The following is an 18,349-nucleotide window of genomic DNA, read 5'->3' on the forward strand; positions in this document are numbered from 1 at the left end:
TTCCATTGTGGGTTATGAGGAGGGTGGTGGGGAAAGTAGGGCTCTGTCTTGCTTTTTTTTCAGCACAGACATTCTTTGGGCTAAAGATCCCACAGCGGGATGTGTAGATTTGTTCCCCAGAAATGAGACAACTGTGGCCGGGGTAGAACAATGAGGCGGCCGCTGTGGGTTCAGGAGTTCTTTAAAATGACTTGTAATTTGAGATCCTCAACACGAAGCAGTTGAAGGGAGAGAGTCCGGGTTATTTTTGTGTCTGAGTCTGAGCACTGTGAAGAAAAGAGGCCCTCCAGAACGAGGAGGGTTTTAAAACTCTTTCTGGCAGGAGTGAGCAGCATCCAAATGGCTTGCTCTATCCTGGGGCCGTGTCCCGGTTTTCCAAATTTGAATATTTATTCTGCAGCCTGTTTATAGTTTTTAAGACCTTTAATTGAAGTCTTGATACTTTATTTTCTTTTTTTTTTCTTTCTTTCTACTGCATCTTTTGCAACTGCTTTCAGGCTACTGCCCATTAGCTCTGCTCCTAAAAGTCAATGGCGCTTCCTTGGAGCACCCAGTGGGTGTAGTTCCTCTGGCAAACTATGATGTGTAGAACGAAGGGATTTACCTGCTCAGAGAGATTTTTATTGAACAGCTCGGATGCTGACAGGCGTGTTATTTGCATGTGTAACCCCTCTGTAGGAAGATGGGCTGTAATGGGTGCCATAAATGTGGTTTGATAACAAATGAGGAGGGTTAGAATGGTTTAGGATGGAAGGGACTTTAAAGCGCATGCAGTGCCACTCCCTGCCCTGGGCAGGGACGCCTCCCACCAGCCCAGGTTGCTCCAAGCCCCCTCCAACCTGCCCTTCAACCCCTCCAGGGATGGGGCAGCCACAGCTTCTCTGGCCAACCTGGGCCAGGCTCTCACCACCCTCACACCAAACAAGTTCTTCCCCACATCTCAGCTCCATCTCCCCTCTTTTAGGGTCAAACCCTTCCCCCTCCTCCTAGGGCTCCCCTCCCTCATCCAGAGTCCCTCCCCATCTCTCCTGGAGCCCCTTGAGGGACTGGAAGGGGCTCCAAGCTCTCCCCGGAGCCTTCTCTTCTCCAGGCTGAACCCCCCCAACTCTCTCAGCCCCCCCTCCCAGCAGAGGGGCTCCAGCACTCCCAGCATCTCCATGGGTTCCTCCTCACCCACCAACTCCCCCAAGTCCTTCTCCTCAGGGCTGCTCTCCAGCCATTCTCTGCCCAGCCTGGATTTGTGCCTGGGATTGCCATGACCCGGGTGCAGGACCTTGTGCTTGTCCTGGTTGAACTTCATGAGGTTCACACAGGCCACCTCTCCAGCCTGTCCACATCCCTCTGGATGGCAGCCCTTCCCTACACCGTGTGGACTGCACCACACACCTTGGTGTTATTGACAAAGTTACACTTTGAACACAGATGTGTTGTCTGGTCATTTGCTCTTTTTCAGCCTTCTCTTAGTAACAATAAATCCCAGTTTTAGTAAAAGCTGTAGTGGGCCTTTTGGCTGTGGGATTTGATTTCTTAACAGCTTTTAAGCACCAGTTGTTGCAAGACTGGGGTTGTCAAATGCTACCTATTTTAACACTAAATTTTGCCGAAATGTGTCTGTTTTGTCACATTTTGTGTGATGGAGAGGAATTCATTTAGGTGCCAAATAACCAGTAGTAATAATTATGTACAAACATGTCAAATGTAACTATTTGTGTATTCTTGTTCCTGTGGTTTCTGGCAGCCTGTAAGGAATGAGATACACCAAAGGGCTCGGACTTTTACAATGAGAATTCTTTGGGATGTGACTGGCTTTTTATGGTGTGTAACTACAGCTTTTGGGGTCGTGGGACTTCGGCAGCACCGAATCGTAACTTACTATTGGGCTGATTCTTTAGAAATCCTTAAGCATAAAAGAAAGATCTGCTGTAATGTAAAGTAGCAGAGAGCAAATGTAGTGCTGTTTGTTGTGACGTCAACAGTGTCATTGCACTCCCCTTTTTACCATCGTGGAGCACTTCTTGGCTATGTGGAGGCTTGCAACTCTCTGTTCTGATACACCCTGATCTCTGTGAGCCAGGTGCTGAACTTTGATGCCTATATATATAAAAATACATATATATATATATACATACCTTCAGCCTCAACAGCTTCCTATTTCTGACCAGGACTAGAAATGTAAACCCCATGTATTTTGATGCATTGCTAACAGAGATTAAAGTCTTTCATCTTCAACAAGTCAAAAGTATGTTCTGGGAGTCCTGACTTTACTTTGTGGTCATTGCTGTTAGTGAATTGTGCTGGGGCTTTTTCCCTTCTTCTTCTGTCCTTTTTTTGAAAGCACTAACATCAAACCATGTGTGGGAGATTGGTTTCTTCTGCAGCTTCTTGCACAAATCAGCTTTGCAATGTAACTTCGATGCTTCAAAAGTTGGCAAGCTTTCTAAGTTTAGGCCTTTGGTAATTCAGTGGATGTTCTGTAGCTCTTCTTTCTGTCCAAGGCAACGTTGCTGTTCATACTTCAGCTTTCTTCTTCATATTGGAAATTTGTGGAACAACGAAGGGCTGTCTGGCCGGGCAAGTAACCGGTGTAATCGCTTGATTTTGAGGAGACGTTAAATGTTAACTTTGCTTCCACTAAGTAAAGATTTGCCCCCTTGGATTCCCTTTAGTTCCCAGAAATAACTGTCCAGGCAGAGTTGGAAGCTCTGGAGCGAAGGACACGTGAGGGGTGCTCCCACCACGGCTCTGTTGGGAGCTGCTGAGTGCCCCCCTTTCCCACTGTGCTCTGAAGGCTGATGGAGGCAGGGACAGGGTTGGGAGCAGGGACCAAGAAGTTTATTTCTTAACGAATAAAATGATTTTATGTCTTCTGCAGGTGGATTTGCGATAGTGTTTCTCGTGAGGACTAACAATGGGATGAAATGTGCCCTGAAGCGTATGTACGTCAATAACGAGTATGACTTGCAAGTCTGCAAAAGAGAAATCCAAATCATGGTAAGTCACCACTTTATACTGGGGCCCCAGACTGGGAGTGGAATGGTGCAAGAGCCCAGTCACCTACTGCCTGGGATCTGTGTAGCATCATGTGGTGAACTGTGGGTTTTCTTAGCAAAACTGTCTGTCTTTTGGAAACCCCTAACTCCTGGAGTTATGCAGCTGTGTGAATATCTCCTATTGAATTATTTAAAATTTAAAAGGTTTCTGTGGACAAGACAAATACTGGGGCCGAAAAAGCAGAGAGGGGGGTCTCAAGGAAATGAGAGGAGAAAAAGATTCCTATGTCAACCCCACAACTTAATGGGAAAAGGAAGAGCTGAAGAGGTGAGCGTGGTTGGGGTTGTTTGGCTTCATGGGGTAACAATCTGCAGTTCAGGGCTGAAGTCTTCTGCCTTTTAGACCCCATCAGAAAAGGCTGATGATTCTGATGTAACTTTCTCTGAACTCAAATCAGTGCATGAATGGCAGACCTTCATGCCGAGATGAATTTGTATCACAACAGCTTCTGATCTTTTGTATTGGGATGAAGGTTCATGGAATCACAAAATTGTCAGAGTTGGAAGGGACCTCTAGAGACCATCCAGTCCAACTCCCCTGCCAAAGCAGGGCTGCCCAGAGCACATCACTGAGGAGCATCCAGGCAGAGCTTGAAGATCTCCAGAGAAGGGGACTCCACACCCTCCCTGGGCAGCCTCTGCCAGGGCTCTGCCACCCTCACCAGAAAGTAGTTCTCCCTCATATTTGACTGGAACTTCCCATGTTCCAACTTGTGCCCGTTGCCCCTCATCCTGTCACTGGGAGCCTCTGAAACGAGTCTGGCTCCATCTTCCTTCAACCCACCCTTTAGAGATTTGGAAGCATGAAGAAGCTCTCCCCTCAGCCTTCTCCTCTCCAGGCTCAAGAGCCCCAGCTCTCTCAGCCTTTCCTCACCAGGGAGATGCTCCAATCCCTTCTTCATCTCTGTTGCCCTGTGCTGGACTCTCTCCAGCAGTTCCCTGTCTCTCTTGAACTGGGGAGCCCAGAACTGGATGCAGGATTCCAGTTGTGGCCTCCCCAGTGCAGAGCAGAGGGGGAGAATGACCTCCCTCCACCTCCTGGCCACACTCTTCCCTACGCAGCCCAGGACTCCATTGGCCTCTTGGTGACAAGGGCCCATTGCTGGCTCATGGATAGTTTGTTATCTACCCCAGATAGTAGAGGTACCCCCAGATCCTTCTCCTCAGAACTGTTTTCCATCAGGTCCACCCCTAACTGTATTGGTGCCTGGGGTTCTTCCTCCCCAGGTGCAGGACCCTACACTTGCCCTTGTTGAACCTCATTAGGTTTTTCTCTGCCCAGCTCTCCAGCCTGTGCAGGTTATCTCTGTGTTTCTGTGGTTGATAGATGAAAAATGGTATTTGTGGGGCAGTTACTTTCTGGGGTTTTGAAACAGGGAAGTGTTTATAATAAGCCCTGGGATGTTTTTCTAGAATATTGGATACAAGGAGTTATGTGATAGGATAGCTATTTTTAGTAACGCTTTTAAACTTGGTGTCTCTAAAAAAAAATATTTGAGATAATCCAAATAGATCTGCTTAGTGTTGCTTGGAGCCTGGTGAAGGTGGAAAGTGCCACTTTTCAAGTTGTATTGAAAGATATTGATGAATATTTAGAGCAACTGTGAGGTGAGAAAGGAAATCCTCATTCTACTAATTTACAACATGAGGTGCAGGTGTGGGGTAGATGATCTTTGTATGAGAAGCTCTTACCTGTAGCAATTCTGAGTGTGCTTTTTGAAGAAGCTTTTAATTAGGTTAATACCTTTAAAGTTAACTTCTGGAGTTTGTGCGATAGCGCAGCGAAGCTTTTGGGCATGCTTTGTCATCACCATAGCTAATGCTACATGGGAAAAGCTGAGATCAGATCTTACATCAAAGGTTTTAGCTGTGCTCATAAAGCTTGTTTACTTGGGCTTTACTTGCCAGCGCTTCCCATTGTCCCCGTGGCTTTGGTGCCTCCTTGAAACGTGTGGCTGACCTGGAAAGTGAGAGTGAGAACTTTCCTTCTTACTCAGCAGGTCCACTTGCTCCTGCACTGAGTCTTATCAGAAGCACAAATCTTTGTCTTGAAGAACCAGTATATCCCTAAAAGGGAATACTTTCTTCTTTCCCAGCTGTTGTGCAATAAAGAAGTACACTTCACTGCAGTTTTTGCACCTTACAACATTACAGCAGAATCTTGATTTCTTTTACTCGTGAACTGACCATGGCACTGGACTGGCTGTCACACGTGGGAGCGTGTGTGAAGCTGCAGTCCTAAAGAAAATACTTTTCCCTGCAGGTTTAGCATGTGTCATGGAAAGTCATTGATATGAGAACTTGTGCTTTAATCCATCGAGTTACTTATGATACTTCTAAAAGCAAGGTTAAAATTTATTTTATTACCTTAGTGGGTGTTTTTGAGCATGCAAAGATTTGAGATACTGTTTGTCAGCAGAAGAGTGGAAGGAGAGGATGAAATTCAGCACAACACGTACTGTGCATGGCCACCACAAACCATCTGCCTTCTCCCCTCTACGTAAAGGAGAAGCTGTTCCAGGGAACTTGACCTGGGCCATCTAGGGCAATATCAGAAACCTGGCCTGATCCCTGAACAAGTTAATTCATCAGGTTGGCTGTTTCTCTGCTGTTTGTCTCAAATCCTTCTGGAAGGAAATTGGGTAGAGACAGATCTCAGGTTTGTTCAGGTTTTGTGTGAGGATTAATCTGAAGTGACAGAAGCTTGCGCCCAGTCAGGAGAAGAACTAGGAAAGCTGTTTAGTGTAGAGGAACCAGATTAAAATGTTGCCTACTCTGTATGGATGGTTTATGCTTTGAATTTATTTTTCTTACAGCGGGATCTATCTGGCCACAAAAACATTGTTGGGTACATCGATTCCAGTATAAACTCAGTGAGCAGCGGTGACGTCTGGGAAGTGCTGATACTAATGGACTTCTGTCGAGGTGAGTGTGGGCTCAACGTATTGGTTCTTGGTGGATTTCTCTGGTTTTGGTGCTTACAGGAAACTTGCACAATATCTTCCTTTAAAAAAACTAAACCTGCTCCTACACCTGGAGCTTTCTTGGCTACCAAGGAACCGTTCTGAACAAAGCAAAGCCAAAACTAGGTGTGGAGAAGTGGATCATAAAATCACAGAATGGTTTAGGTTGGAAGAGACTTTAAAGCGCATGCAGTGCTGTCCCCTGCCCTGGGCAGGAACACCAGCCCAGGTTGCTCTAAGCCCCCTCCAACCTGCCCTTGAACCCCTCCAGGGATGGGGCAGCCACAGCTTCTCTGGCCAACCTGGGCCAGGCTCTCACCACCCTCACACCAAACAAGTTCTTCCCCACATCTCAGCTCCATCTCCCCTCTTTCAGTGTTAAACCCTTCCCCCTTGTCCTGTTGCTCCCCTCCCTGATCAGGAGTCCCTCCCCAGCTTTCCTGGAGCCCCTTGAGGGACTGGAAGGGGCTCGAAGGTCTCCCTGGAGCCTTCTCTTCTCCAGGCTGAACCCCCCCAACTCTCTCAGCCCCCCCTCACAGCCCTTGGATCATCTTTGTGGCCTCCTATGGACCTGTTCCAACAGGTCCATGTACTTCCTGTGCTGTGGATGGTATGTAAGGCTATGTTGACCCTGTTAATGGGACTGGTACCACCTTTACCCCTGCCCATGGTGGTTCTAGACCCTTTCTGTTGTGGAGAACAACACATTGCTGTTTTCTGCAGGCTGCTCCGCACAAGAAGTGGCTCTTCTAAAGCTGCCAGGGTGTGGAATGAAATTCTTCTTCACTTTATGTCATATTGCAAGCTTTTTCCACTTCAGCCTGATTTAGGATTGTTCTGGAAGAAGCTTGAAATGGATAATGTGAAGCCAAAAAATATTCCTTTTACCTCTGACCTTTTTGCTTGGCTGTCTCTAGCCAGACAGGTTCTTCCAGGCTTTTCCAGCTGTTCCAAACCTTTGATCTCTTGTGGCTGGGATGTAGTGTTTGGAAAATGATGCATGTGCTGTGCTCAAATGCCTCTCACAGGAATAGCGTTAAGCGAAAATAATGTTTTGGCCAGGTGACTTCAGAAGTCTGTGGCTGTTTCGGATGGTGACAGCTGATGGAAATAGGTATTCTTGGGACTGTTGGGCTTTTAAGTGGAGCCAGGTGCGTTGTAGCAAGATGCTAAACATTTATGGTATGGCTTTCTGTGGTGCTGTGCCCTCTTTGCTGCTCTCTGTTGATGCAGGAATCTTGTCTGACTTGTGCTGGGTTTGGTTGCTGGGAAAAGGAAGATCCCTATGTGTAGTTTTGTTGAAGGAATCATTATGTAAGCTCTCTGTAAGCTTAAACCTGAGTATCACAAGGAGTGTTCTGAGAAACAGGCCGGGCAGTGTTAGTCAGTCCCTACTCTGTGTTGCTGACCCCACTGCGGAGGGAAGAGCAAACCGTAGCAACTCAGAAAGCCCTCCCTCCCGCTGCACGAGCCTCCCCTCTGGGCCAAGCTTTGGGCTGATGAAGTAAAATCCGTCTTTCTAAGGTGTTTCCTTCCATCTGAAGGGAGGAGAGCTGTAAGGTAGTGTTTCTCACGTGCCTTGCTTTTGCCAGGTGCTCTGCCTCTGTCTCCATCCCTCGGAGCAAAGCAGAGGAGTTGCTGTTACGGGCTGGATTTCCCCTTGGTACTTTCCATTTGTGTCAAAACTTTCCGAAGACACAGTGTGTATTTGTGTGCAGAACTGCACTAGCTTTGAGTGTGAAATGTTCACAGCTGCACTACTTATTGAGCTGAACTTTTCTTTTGTAGCACGAGAATAAAGTTTTCTGATGCTTGTGAAGTGACACGGTTTTCCTTTGCCACAGGTTCAGAAAGATTTCTCTCAGTGCATGTAGGGTGTTTTGACAGGGGGAAGAACCGCTGTGTGGATTGTCTTGGAAAGGCCTTGACAGCAGGAAAACCTCAAAGCTGAGGCAAACTCAGGACTCATTCATGAAAACCTGCTTTTGTTTGTCTGGAGTTTCCCTTCTTACAGATCGATTTTTATTTTTTTTGCCAGTCTGGCTTCAGCCATGCCACTTAGTTGTGTATGGGTTTTTTGAGTGTCTCTGTTTCTCCCTCCTCTGGCTTACACATGGCAAACTATTTTGTGGACTGTGGGTGCCCCAAATTCAGCCTTTTGTTCCTCTAGTCTGCCAAAAATGTCTTATTTTGAAGAAGAAAGGAAAAGATGCAGCTCAGTCAGAATTGCGTTTGAGTGCGGATACGGCCAGGGGAGTGTGGGCCTTAGGAGCAAACTTGCCGCTCTTGAAGTGTTGCTCAAAGACAAGCTGAGACGAAATGTCTACCGGCAGATACACACCCCCCCTGGGATTTAGGTGAGGAAATGAGAACGAAACAAAATGAATAAGCAGATTGCAAACGCCTCTGGGGAGGGCTTGGTGTGAATTTTGAATTTGAACTTGTGAACTCCCTGTGCGTTGGCTGTGCGGCCAGAGTTTGATGGGGAGCAGGCTAAGGCAAACATGGGAGGGTTGACTGAGACACCAGGAGGCTGTGACACCATCTAGCAAGATCGGGACAGGCTGGAGAGCTGGGCAGAGAGGAACCTGATGAACTTCAACAAGGTCAAGTGTAGGGTGCTGCACCTGGGGAGGAATAACCCCCTGCACCAGGACAGGCTGGGAGTGACCTGCTGGAGAGCAGCTCTGAGGAGAAAGACCTGGGAGTCCTGGATACCAGGATGCCCATGAGGCAGCAATAGGCCCTTGTGACCAAGAAGGCCAATGGCATCCTGGGGGGCATCAGGAAGAGCATGGCCAGCAGGTGGAGAGGGGTTATCCTGCCCCTCTGCCCTGGGGAGGCCCCACCTGGAGCACTGGGACCAGTTCAGGGCTCCCCAGTTCCAGAAGGACAGGGAACTGCTGGAGAGGGGACAGCAAAGGGCTGCAAAGATGATGAGGGGCCTGGAGCATCTCCCTTATGAGGAGAGGCTGAGGGACTTGGGTCTTTTTAGTGTGGAGAAGAGAAGGCTGAGGGGGAACCGATCAATGCTTATAAATATTTCAAGGGTGGGTGTCAGGAGGATGGGGCTGGTCTTTTTTTCAGTGGTGCCCAGTGACAGGACAAGGGGTAATGGGTGCACACTTGAACATAAGAAGTTCCACCTAAACATGAGGAGGAACTTCTTCACTGTGAGGGTGGCAGAGCCAGCGCCCTCGAAGAGGCTGCCCAGAGCGGTGGTGGAGTTGTCTTCTCTGGAGACATTCAAACTGACCTGGACACATTCCTGTGGGACCTGCTCTGGGTGGACCTGCTTTGTGAAGGGGATTGGACTGGGTAATCTCCAGAGGTCCACTTCAGCCCTATATCACTCTGTGATTCTGTGAAGGCAGGTTCTGTCTGGTAGGACTGCGGCTTAGACCAGGCCAGACCTCATCTTGTGTTCCTGCTCTGATTCTTGGTGCCTGTTTCTCCTCAGGAGGTCAAGTTGTGAACCTCATGAACCAGCGTCTGCAGACGGGTTTCACGGAGAATGAGGTCCTGCAGATCTTCTGTGACACCTGCGAAGCCGTAGCCAGGTTGCATCAGTGTAAAACACCAATAATCCACAGGGATTTGAAGGTGAGTTGTGGACTCCAGTAGCACAGCAGGGAGTGGGCTTCCTCTACGTGTCTGTTTGCTGCCCACGCCGCGGCAGACAGGCTCTGTGTACTGGTCCTGTGTTTCTGTTGTTAGTAATGAGGAAGAGTGGCGTAAATACCTCTCTCTATTGGAAGATAAAAAAAGAAATGAGCCTCTCATTGCTGGTTACCATATGTTTACCATCTACAGATCTACTTAAAAAACATAAATGTTTGTGAATAATTCCGTTTTGCGCAGGAGATGTGCCAGGACGTATCTGATGAATTATTCACAGTGACTTTCTACCACCTGAAACACTACTGATGTTTTAAGGTAGTTCAGAAAAAGCGTGTTGTAAACTTGTTTCCTGGATCCACATTAAAAGGGTCCTTCCAGAGATGTTGGCCTTGGGGCAGGAGTCTTTAGAAGCTTTTGAAACTGGCCTCTAACTCTCTGTTGACCATGAAAGCGCATTGTAAAACTGTGTGTGCTTAGTTGGGAGCAGAGGTAGGCCATGGGGGGAGCTTTTGAAAAATCCCATGCCTATAAACAAACAAGCAAATGAAAAGACGTTCCCTTTCCTCTCAACTAGCTTGTAAAATGCCTGAATAATATATTCAGCCAAGAAAGAGGTTCCTGTGTACATTTGAAATTCAGATGTGCTTTGTGGGTCAGGTTCTGTTTTCAGGGCCCTCAGCAGATGTTTGCTTTGTGCCACTGGCCATTGTTTTGTAGGAGACAACACAATTTTGAGCCAGTTGAGTCAACACAATTTTGGCCCTATGTGCCAACGAGAGCCAGGTAGTGCAGGGGAAATAATCCTCAGGGTTTGGTAGGCTGTACCATGGGTTTGGGATGCTGTACCATGTTTTATGGAGTCTTAGAAATTTGAGGCCTGGATTTAAAGCTGTAAAGGTCTGTGGGAATCACGCAGCAAGGAAAACTGGGGTGAGAGGATGAGGCTTAGGAACAGGAACCTCTGCAACTGATGTTAACTACTGCTGTTACCTTTTTAGATGAATCCCTGGGGTTTTTAATAAAGAACAAATTCATTGTGTGGCATGTGAATAAATTCTGGGACATCTGTGCTGGATTAGTGAGTTGATCTTTAGTGTTACTCTCTACACGGAGCTGCAATTGAAGTGGACTCTCAGGGTGGACTCTCTGGCTGCTCTGTGTGCTTAGATCCATAAAGTTTGCAAAGCCTGGCTCTTGGTTGTTAAGCTTTGCCTGAAGTCAGAGAGTTTGCTCTTCTCTGCTTTGAGACATGGTTCCCTGTTGAATATTGTATTATTTCTGTCCAGATGACCTCCGGAGCTCTGGTCACATTTGAAGATCTAAGTACTAACACAGAATGAAGGATTTAGATATGTTTTGACTTTGAGTTCAAATTTAAAAATGCCAAGGGGGAGCTGCAATTCCAGAACAATTCCAAGAAAGATTAAGGTCCAGAAATGTTTTGTACAAGTTCTGAGTGTCAGAAAAGGCATCCATCGGGTAGGTGTTCTGGTGGGGTGAACATAACCCTATTGAAGAGTGAGCAGATGTTGACTTTGCAGACAGCTGCATGGAGACCGGAGGCTTTTTTTTTTTACCTTCCAGCTCTTTGATGTTGCTCTGATGCTGGAGGTTCCTGCCCAGAGACCTCTGCCAGCAGAAGGGATCGTGTGAATAATCTTTTAAGTCCTTTCAGACAAATGCAGCTGGATTGGCTTCGGCAGCCTGCGGGTGTGATTTTTGAGTTAACCCAACAGGCTTTGCCTGAAGCAGCACAACCTCCTGTTGACACAATCTCCCAACTGGTGGGAAGGGACCAACAGCTGGGGACAACAGCACCTTTTAAGCAGCGTGCCTGTAGGAAAAAGTGGGCATTTGACTGCAGGTAAAGACCGTGAAAAAGATAGCGTGTCGTCTCGGAGTTTGCTTATTAAGGTTTTCCTTCCTGATCTGGTGGCACTCAGGAGCTGTGTCAGTCTGTCCCCATGTGCTTCCAGCAGAACAACAGACTGCACAGGGTGTGATGTGACATTTCATGTGTTTTGATTGACTGCCCCAAACCAGGCCTGTATTGATACTGCTTTTTCCTATAACTTAGGAAGCCCCTCGTGTGGTTTGGGCCCTGCAGAGGTGGTGTGACCTGCTGGCAGGAGGCTTGCTCTGTGTGGTTATCTTGACTTGTTCTTGCAGGTATTTTCCCCACCCTCAGGATTCGTAGGCCATTGCTGCTGCAGGGCATTCCCTAAAAAGTTTATTTTTGTTCTGTTTCCTTTGGAATAAAACCACTTCCTGTATCTTTAGGTTAGGCCTTTTAACAGTGAAGAAGAAATGGCAAAATCTTCTTATGGCTACCTGTTCTTTCAGCCTGGCTGTGAAGTCTCTGCTTTGAAGTTGGAGTCTATGCAGAGAAACTGGAACTGCCAGACCCTGGAGGAGCAGGGTTTAGTGAGATGGAGGGAGGGGAAAAATCTGTCTATGGCTGACGAGAACAATTTACACAACTGCCCTATACCTAGTGGCACTTGTTAGCACAACTTGGTTTATGTTTGACCTTGTCTTTCTAGTCTCACATCCCATAACTCTTGTTGTTCAAAGCACCAGTTTAGAGCCAACTTTGATTTCTGTGGCTCGGAGGTCTCCCACTTATACCTGTGATACCTCTGCTAGTCTGAACCCCTCTGGTCCCAGGAGCAGAGGACTGGCTTGCAGAGGAGCAGCTCATTTTTCTTGTAGCGGTCACACAGCAGGATACAGCAAAATACTGTCAGTCAACCCAGAGGATGTTGTTGATCGAGATATCTTTATCCTTCCCTTTCACTATTTTCTGAAATAACCAGAAGCTTGTGCTCTCACGTTAAGGATTTGGTTTCTTCTGCTGTCATTTTAGCAGGAGTCCTCCTAGCTTTGCACTTCTCTGTGCTGTGATAAGATGTGCTGCTGTTACCTCTCTGCCTTCCATCACCCTCTGTAATGCCAAGTCTTGCTGTGATGCCAGCAACAAGCTTTTGCCTGGAATTTGTTTGGATGGCTCTGTGTTCAGAGGGTGATACGTAAAATTGTCCTCTAATGTTAAACCCTTGTATCCACCATGTTAAGAATATGCCTGTGCCAAAATCAGTTTGTCCTCTTAGATGGCACATTCCATTAATTTCTTTGCTGTGAAATGCTATACAAGTTTTCTGAAGTGAATGGTGGATGTTGTCAGGGGAGGAGGGGAAGCTGAAAGGTCTCTGAAGAGCTCTGGGGGCGTTGGGAAGCAGGCAGAAAGTGTGCATTGGTCCTCTGTCCCTCCCAAATCACTACCTGAACTTAAAAATGCCGGCCTTGGATGCTGTTGCTGTCACAAGAGGATAACGTGTGTTGATTTTGCTAGTTAAAGCCTTATTCCTTATCCCTCAATATGTGTCTATGCACTGTTTTTACCACTTAAGCTTTTAGCAGAAAAAGGCATTTGTTTTGGAGAACAGAGAAGCTTAGCTGTGTTCTGTGACACAACTTAAGGCAACTCATAGTTTCCCTTAAATGTTTTTGTTTGGGGTCTGCATGTGACTGTAAGTGTTGGGCATGTCGGAGACTGCAAGCTCTCAGCAGGGCTGGAGGCTGGAGTTCAGTGTTCCCAGTGTTTGACTTGGAAGAAGACACCTCCATACTCTTTTTAAGACAGTGTCCTCTGGCCTGGCAGTCGGCAGCAGTAGTTCTGGTACTTTGGTTTGCTGTTTGGTTGGGTTTTTTCTTTTTTTTCTCCTGGAAGTTACTGAACAAGCCTGGTTGCTGGACGGTCTGGTGCTGAGATTTAATATAACTTGCAGAATGTTTCAGTGAGAAGTCACATCAGACTGCTCAGCCAGCTAAAGAGGAAGGATTCTTCTGGAAATGTTTGATGAGTATTTGCAGGGAATAGGGAATAATGCTGTCAGTGTTGATCTGTGAGGGAGAACATCTGTGTGCAATGCTTTATTCAAAGCAGATGGATAGCAGAGGGGGAAGGGGTGGTGTTTAACCCTTGGTTTCAAGCCAGCATTTCCCTCCTCAGCTGCTCTAATTTGGCTGTGTTTTCTGATGCTTAAAATGCTGACTCCTTTTTTTCATTCCTTCTTGTAAAGATCATCCTCAATGGGGAGATCTACTTCCAAAGGTTTTGTTAGCGAATGCTTATGTGGTGTGTTTTTTTTTTTAATATATGAGCAGAATGTTTTGCCTTGTTACTGTATCTGAGCATTTGACATTGAAGATAAATACATTTAAAATTGGGTGCATTCCCTTGAGAGAACATGCTGTTGATGTCACTGGACAGGTGAGGAACTGGAATACAGGGATGCTCTGTGAAAGCAAAGAACTGAACCCAGGTTTTCCCACATCTTATGTTGGTGGTGTACCATTTAGACAGCTTTTGTAAGTAGACATAGCTAGATTTTTGTTAATTCATGATTAAGTGTGAGTATTTAGGGGAAAGGCAGTGATTCTGCTCATTTTATTTATTTATTTTCAGCTATCCCAGGTGTGCGTTTGGGCATTTGTTTCAGTTCTCTGATTCAATCTACCAAATAATATTTGAAAGAAAGGGGTTGTCATCTCAGCAGCCTGGAGGAACCTCTGCTGATAGAACCACTGTCTAGGGAATATGGGGTACCCAAATATTCTGATAACAGGCAATTGAAGAGTGAGCATAAGCTGAGGCTTGTTTGAATGAGACTCTAAATGACAGGTAAAATGCAGGCAAGGAACTGGAGATGTATTGTAATTTCATCAAGTATAGAAGCACGTGTGCTGGCATCAGTTTGCTGCCTCTCTGCCCCACCAGACAGCGAGGGGTTATAGCCCTTCATAAAGCTGTGGGCAGCTTGTATCAGCTGTCCCAAATTCAGCTGCCAGACTGTGGGTCACAGCAGCTCAGGGAAGTTGAGCACTAAGGACATCAGGGGACAGTTCTTGTAGCTCAGGGACAGCCAGAGGTAGCCTCAGGAGAGGCAAGGTGATGTGCTGGCAGGAGGAGGAAGGGGAGGTTGCAGGGTTGCAGCATTACAACTACACTTCCATGATTTGACTTCTATTTTAGGAGATATGACAGAGTTTTGATGCTTATTTTCTTTGCTGTCATGTTATGCTTTTATGTCAGATGTGTCTTGTCTGTCTTCAGGCACTAAAACCCCCGGCTCATCTAAAGAAAACGAATGTTTCTTTGTCTGAGTGATTCTGTATTTGTCTGTGATGCTTGTAGGTTGAAAACATCCTGCTGCACGACCGTGGCCACTATGTCCTGTGTGACTTTGGAAGTGCTACTAACAAATTCCAGAACCCTCAGACAGAAGGGGTGAACGCAGTAGAGGAGGAGATCAAAAAGTAAGTGTGCTTTTCCTTTTCAACTTGGACACGGTACATATTTGAAGGGTAATTTTTTTTTCTTGTGTTGGGACTAAATTTTCCTCAGGCCTGTTGCAGCAGATTGGGTGCTGCTGCATAGAAGTGTCTGCTGGAGGTAAATAAGCACCTGGGGGAAGGTGAAACAATAAATTGAGCTTGATGTAATTGCTCTGGACCTGAAAGATGGGAGTGTACTAATGCAGAGAAGTTGCCCACCTTGCTGAGGTAGTGACGTGCTGTGTTCTGTATGGGATCAGACTGTCTCTGACCCTCATCTGTCTTTGGTTTCTTTGCGCTGCAATACAGCAGATGACAAAGCCCCTGTCCTCCACGAGCCACTTCTCATAAATCCTTGCAGTGACTAAGGGAATGCATGGCCCTAACTTCTCAGCTCTTCACAGAAAATGTAAGGACCTTGAGGTGTTTAATGGCTCCTCCTCCTGCCCTGTGCATCACCAGCTGCAGTGGTAGCAACGAGGTGCACCTTAATGCTTTTACCGAGGGATGTAGCTGGCAGTTCTGCTGGAGCGGGGCCAGAGAAGGGCAGTGGAGCTGGTGAGGGGTCTGGAGCACAAGTCTTGTGAGGAGAGGCTGAGGGAGCTGGGGGTGTTCAGCCTGGAGAAAAGGAGGCTGAGGGGAGACCTTCTGGCTCTCTCCAACTCCCTGAAAGGAGGGTGTAGCCAGGGGGGGTTGGTCTCTTCTCCCAAGGAACAGGTGATGGGACAAGAGGAAATGGCCTCAAGTTGTGCCAGGGCAGGTTCAGATTGGATATTAGGAACAATTTTGACACTGGAAGGGCTATCAAGCCTTGGAGTGGGCTTTCCAGGGCAGTGGTTGAGGCACCATCCCTGGAGGGATTTAAAAGACAGGCAGACTTGGTGCTTAGAGACATGGTTTAGTGATGGTTTTTATCAGAGTTAGATTGGTGGTTGGACTCGATCTTAAAGGTCCCTTCCAACCTGGACGATTCTACGATTCAGTAGGACCTACATCAGGAATGGAGCAGACTCCATGTGCTTGCTCTTGCTGCAGTTTTAACAACATCACTTCTGCAAACTTTCCAATTCTGTTATTACAATATTCTGGTCAGAAAACAGCATGTAAGAAGTGGGTGCAAAATGCCTCCTTTTTGTTAGGATTCAGTTATGCCCGCGTGGATTTCCTAGACTTGTTTGACTGAAGTTGTTAGTGCACAGTCCCTTTGGAATGCCCTTTTTGTACACTTATTAACAAGCCTACAAAAACTTTGCCTTTAGCAATGCTTTCTTATGCTCAGGGTAAATAGCATGTGAGATTCCAGAGCAGAAACCACAGACCTACTGATAAGAAATCTTATCATAAGAGTCTCTTAAACTGTGCCCCACTTTCCAGTTTTTCTATTTGTAGTGATTTGTTATGATGAGGCAGATTCTGGCTATAGTTTGAGAGATGAAATAACCTTTCCTTTGTTGACAGTGTCTCTGAGCAGGAGTCCTGATGTAAACTCCATTTATTAGGAGCCACGTATCCGGTTAAAATCTTGTAATGCAATTGGCCAAAGCCCCAGCAGCGAGGACATTGTGGAGGGAATTTGACTACTGACCTTGTTACTGCTCTGAATCCTTGACTATTTCTGTTCTAGTTCTTAAAATGACTGTACTGTTTTGTGAGTAAATTGCTTGCTTTAGAAGGGATCTTGGTTCCTTGGGAGGTTGTCCTCTCCCTCTGCTCTACCCTGGGGAGGCCCCATCTGGAGCACTGGGACCAGTTCTGGCCTCCCCAGATCCAGAAGGACAGGGAACTGCTGGAGAGGGGACAGCAGAGGCTACAAAGATGCTGAGGGGCCTGGAACATCTCCCTTATGAGGAGAGACTGAGGGACTTGGGTCTTTCTGGTCTGGAGAAGAGAAGGCTGAGGGGGGACCTGATCAACACCTATAAATACTTCAAGGGTGGGTGTCAGGAGGATGAGGTCGGTCTTTTTTCAGTGGTGCCCAGGGACAGGACAAGAGGGAACAGGTACATGCTTGAACATGGGAGGTTCCACCTAAACATGAGGAGGAACTTCTTTCCTGTGAGGGTGACAGTCCTGGAAGAGGCTGCCCAGGGAGGTGGTGGAGTCTCCTTCTCTGGAGACATTCAGAACCCCCCTGGCAATGTTCCTGTGGGACCTGCTCTGGGTGGCCCTGCTCTGGCAGGGGGTTGGACTGGGTGATCTCCAGAGGTCCCTGCCAACCCCGTATCATTTTGTGATACTGCTTTGGTTTCACAGAGCACTTTGCAGTGGGTAATATTTTATTGTTAGAGGTGTGTAGCTGCTGTTAGAAGACTTTTTCCAATAGATTGTCTTCTGAAATGAAGTGGAAAAGAGTGAATTTTGAATTATTTGGAAATGTGATGTTATGAAAATGCATCTGATTTCAAACTCACTGATAGATCTTTCTGCTACAGATACACTACGTTATCGTATAGAGCACCAGAAATGGTCAACCTCTATAGTGGCAAACTCATTACTACAAAAGCAGACATATGGGTACGTATCAGAACCATTTCCCATCCTACAACCAGACTGCAGCTTGCTTTCATTGCCATGGTGACAAGGGGACTTTCTGGCTGGGGCTAACCCAGTTTCCATAAGAGACTGGACAGTTTCCGAATAAAGAGTTTCTCTCCTTGACATTTCTGATGAGTTACTGCTGAGCAGGGTGGCTTGGGGATAAAACATGCTTCTTTGCATGCTGCCTCCCATGTGGTTTTAATTTAAAGATGTATGAAATTCTAGGGTTGAACAGTGCAAACCTCTTCTCATATCTTAAGAGTTAAAACAGAAACTTCAGAGTATTGTGACGTCTTGTGCCTGGGTCGTGTTGCAAGCATGGCAAATCAAAGTTACTGCTCAGAATTCAGTAGAAAACGGATAATAGACCTTCCAACAGGAACAACAGTGTGCTTGTCCTGGGCAACATCACACAGGTTGGAGTAGTCAAAGCTGGCCAAAGACCACGCTTTTGCACTGCAGTTTCTAACGATCGGTGGGATCTTGCCACGTGTCTTGTATTGAGAGCGAAATGCAACTGCGGTGTAACCAGTTACTGAGAACCCGGTGGAGGATGGAAGGCTTCCCTTTAGTTGGGATGGGGATGAAAAAAGCTCGGTGCTGTTTGTAGTGTAGTGGCAACTCAGCAAATGGGATGTGTTTAAAATGCTAATTCGGAGCGTGTTTGTATGGTTCATGAAGCCCTGAGCTAGGAAGTAACAAGGCAGAAGCAGTATAAGGAGAGTTTTAATGTATTCTTGATAGCTCTGAATCTGCATATACAAGAGGGAAAATTGCTGGTGTGACATCTGCTGCGAGGAGTCCTCTGTCCTGAGCTCTGCTCACCCTCAGTGATGCAGA

At 46.7% G+C, this 18,349-nt stretch overlaps 1 protein-coding gene across 3 annotated transcripts in view; it reads left to right on the top strand.

The window, feature by feature from the left end:
* AAK1 (AP2 associated kinase 1) overlaps window positions 1-18,349 on the top strand; it is a 94,658-nt gene that overhangs the window by 26,933 nt on the left and 49,376 nt on the right. For all 3 annotated transcript variants that reach the window (XR_001413834.1, XR_001413835.1, XM_014958790.1), the window contains exons 3-7: window positions 2,873-2,991; window positions 5,867-5,975; window positions 9,474-9,616; window positions 14,832-14,953; window positions 17,404-17,485. Coding sequence is in view for 1 of the 3 variants with exons in the window: in XM_014958790.1 (XP_014814276.1) it covers window positions 2,873-2,991; window positions 5,867-5,975; window positions 9,474-9,616; window positions 14,832-14,953; window positions 17,404-17,485 (575 nt within the window). In the remaining 2 variants the exon portion in view is untranslated. The remainder of the gene's footprint in view (window positions 1-2,872; window positions 2,992-5,866; window positions 5,976-9,473; window positions 9,617-14,831; window positions 14,954-17,403; window positions 17,486-18,349) is intronic.

The sequence above is a fragment of the Calidris pugnax genome, unplaced genomic scaffold, assembly GCF_001431845.1.
Source record: "Calidris pugnax isolate Ruff unplaced genomic scaffold, ASM143184v1 scaffold244, whole genome shotgun sequence".
Classification (NCBI taxonomy): Eukaryota; Metazoa; Chordata; class Aves; order Charadriiformes; family Scolopacidae; genus Calidris; species Calidris pugnax.